This window comes from Papaver somniferum, chromosome 10, assembly GCF_003573695.1.
Source record: "Papaver somniferum cultivar HN1 chromosome 10, ASM357369v1, whole genome shotgun sequence".
In the NCBI taxonomy this organism is placed as follows: Eukaryota; Viridiplantae; Streptophyta; class Magnoliopsida; order Ranunculales; family Papaveraceae; genus Papaver; species Papaver somniferum.
The window spans coordinates 80,291,787-80,294,902 of NC_039367.1; the positions used below are offsets into that span (position 1 = coordinate 80,291,787).

At 41.9% G+C, this 3,116-nt stretch overlaps 1 protein-coding gene across 1 annotated transcript; it reads left to right on the plus strand.

The window, feature by feature from the left end:
* The first annotated feature begins 1,856 nt into the window (after positions 1–1,856).
* LOC113315827 (protein bfr2-like) lies at positions 1,857–2,567 on the plus strand. The gene has a single exon (XM_026564078.1). It carries the CDS (start codon positions 1,857–1,859, stop codon positions 2,565–2,567), a length of 711 nt encoding a protein of 236 aa, XP_026419863.1.
* The last annotated feature ends 549 nt before the right edge of the window (positions 2,568–3,116 follow it).

Genomic DNA, 3,116 nt, shown 5'->3' on the forward strand with positions numbered 1-3,116 from the left:
AAAACCAACACTATCAAATCCAAAATCAGCACCACTAGCATTAACTGTTTATCCATGAGAAACATATGCAATATTCACCCAAAAACATTTACAGGAATACTTACTTTACCATATGGAAGGGGATGGTTGAATACTGGTCAAGCTCCTGGTGCAACCTCAGAGGTCCCCACACCACTTCCAACAACCTTCTTGTTAGCTCCACTCCCTTCTGGTGCATCCCTCCTCCTAGGCACAAAATAGTTTCCCCTAGGAGGAGGCATAAGCACTACTACATCCTCAGGAATCTCATTAGAATCAGTTATCTCCCCTGGTCCGAAGATTGCAATATCATAAGCATCCTCTGCCAACTGTCGCATCACTGGTGCTAGCATGAAGATATTGGGGAAGACTACCACATCATTGGGGAGACCATGAGTGTCATTCTCCCGAATCTTAGCTTTGCATGCAACTGTAACTGGGGCAGAATAGAACCCATGTCTAGCACCACCACAATTCACCTGCTCCTCCCCTACAAGCACCACACCTTCATTAATCACAAACTGGCATTTGTCAGGATGAACGACATACACCACCCACCCTTCATCAGCCCCTTGGAGTTGAGGAGGTTGAGGTTCCAACGCATAAGCACTGGCACTATCATGCATAACAACCCTATCCTCTTTGACTTCTCCAACACCTCCAGTACCAACTTGCATGTTTGGATTTGGCTCCTCACTTCTGCTACTGCTTCTCTCTACTACCTGTCAAATTGGAGAAATGGGGGAATCCCAATCAATAAAACCATCACAATTACTAATAAAGCCAATTACAACTATGAAATTCACTTTCAACACCTTGATCCCAATAATTCTTCCATGATTATCAAAAATAAATACCTGGTTTTCTTGTATATTCATCTTAACTTTCTTTTCCTCTGGTCTACCCATGGATTCCTGATTTGTAGACATGGCTGGGCGATCATTCAGATTTAGATATGCATTATAACCTCGCTTAGACATAGCTTCAACAATTGGAACACTGAAGGGATTTTGCGGAGATGGAATGTGGAAGTTACAGAATTGGAAATTAAAACCGATTTCTTCCAAACGGGCCTTATGGACGAGAAGACCAACAGTTAACACATCTCACCCATCCTTTTTCAATCCTCGAGATCAATTAGTTGAGATATCATGGAGGCACATGCCTACTAAGTGCATGCAAATACCTATTGAACGCCACCCCAACTTATTGGCCGTTAAGAGGCGGCAGCAAACACTTGGCAGTTATTTGGCAAGCGGACTCTCTAAGCGGGATACCCGTGACCCGAAGTCGAAACCCAGTACCGAACCGCAGATGCCCTCAACTATTTTCGTCAGATACGGGCATGAAGTGGCAAGCGGTATACCCGTCTCTGACCTGACATTTTCCTTTTTTGGACACGCTATTATATGAAGGACTGTTCTAGCAGGAAGAGCATTTTTAGCAGGTTGCAATGAAGCCTCCCAACTGGTGCTGCCATCTCCTAGTATGCATAAAACATAAAGAGTTAATTAGACCCCGGAGATAAACATCAAAGTTTGGTGACCCACCAGATACTCCCTTAATGGCAGTTCCAAAGAGGGTAAAAGTCTTAGTGGGAATTAGGTGTTGAAAATAGGTCTTGATAGGTTAATGATGGTTATTAGAGTGAAGGGGACACAGATGGCTTTGAATGGGTGTAGTTAACAAAGTGGCATGATGGCTAACTAAGCGCCATAAATGGAATTGAATTGGCACAATGGGGTATTTGAGGGGTTAATTAGCAGAGAGATTACCATTTTCAGAGAGATCTTTAACAGAAGAGGAAAGGTTTAGGTTTAGCAAAATAAATTGAGAGTATGGATGATCCTACCCAGAATTCAACCAATTCCATCGGAAATCTTCCAAATCCACCACCAGTAACACCTGAATTTGCACAAGCCAAGTCAATTCTCCATTCTTTGAGCATAGAGGAATTGCAGCAGTTAAGAGAAGATGCACAGTCTGAAATTGATCATCGGATTCAAGAGCAAACTCGTCAGAGAGAGGCAGAAGAGGCTGTTCAGGAACGGAAGAAAAGGAGATTTGAGGCTCTCTACAATGCATGGCTACCCAAGTTCTTAGAATGGCAAGAACGGAAGGATGAGGAAAAGTCTGAGAAGCAGGCCAAGACCCCAAAGTTTGGCAGTTCAACAGAAAGTGATTCCGAGGCCTCAGAAGGGTATGAGTATGAAGTGGAGGAAGAGGATACCAGTGAACTAGATTCAGATGCTGCGGAGGACAAGCAAAGGATGAATTCTTATCATGATGAGAAGGCGAGAAGGCGATTTGAATATGAACTTTCCAATCCCAAGATTTTTGCTCGCACCATGAGTGAGGGTGAACCTGTTGCAGTGAAGGTGAGCCGTCGAATCGCTGATCTCGATGATGAGTCAAGTGAGGAAGAAAGGGAAGAAGGGGATGAGGATAGTGATGATGAATCATCATCCAGTGGGACTTATCCTGTACCATCTGATAGAGAGTACTATGGTGAAGAGGGTCTGGATACTAATGAGGATGAACGGTGGTAAGCTCATCAGAGTTACCAGGAAAGGCTAGATTTTCAGGCATTGCATAAATCTTGAAAACGATCAACAAGTTTTTTGCAAAACAACTTTTCTGGTAATTTTCCTTCCTTCTACTCTTCCTGATGTTGGTGCGAAAGATGGTAAGTTTCTTTGTATTTTGAAAGTTGATGCGGACGGTTTTGGATTTCCTTTTATTTTGATTTTTTGGGAAAGTAGTAAGATACAGGGAATTTTCTTGTGTTTTGATTGTAAAGTTGAAAGGGGCAGTCGTTGTTTCAAGTTTGTAGTAATGGTTTGTAATGAAAGGGGTTTGGGTTATGGCCTTTTGGTGAAGGTATTTTGAGAATATGTAATGGTAGTTGTAATGGTAGTTTAAAGCTTTGATCTTTTGAGGGTTTGATAGTTGTGTGAACTTGTGGTGCTGATGCGGAAATTGAAAAAACTTGATATAATGCTCAATGAGATGATAAATGTTAAAGGAATGTTTGTAGTATTGGACTTGTTTTTGTAATTTTCTTCTTGTTTTTTTAAATGTACAAACAAGCAATGTTC

Excerpts from the sequence above, each read along its gene's own strand:
- LOC113315827 (XM_026564078.1), top strand. The coding sequence starts at position 1,857 with ATGGATGATCCTACCCAGAATTCAACCAATTCCATCGGAAATCTTCCA.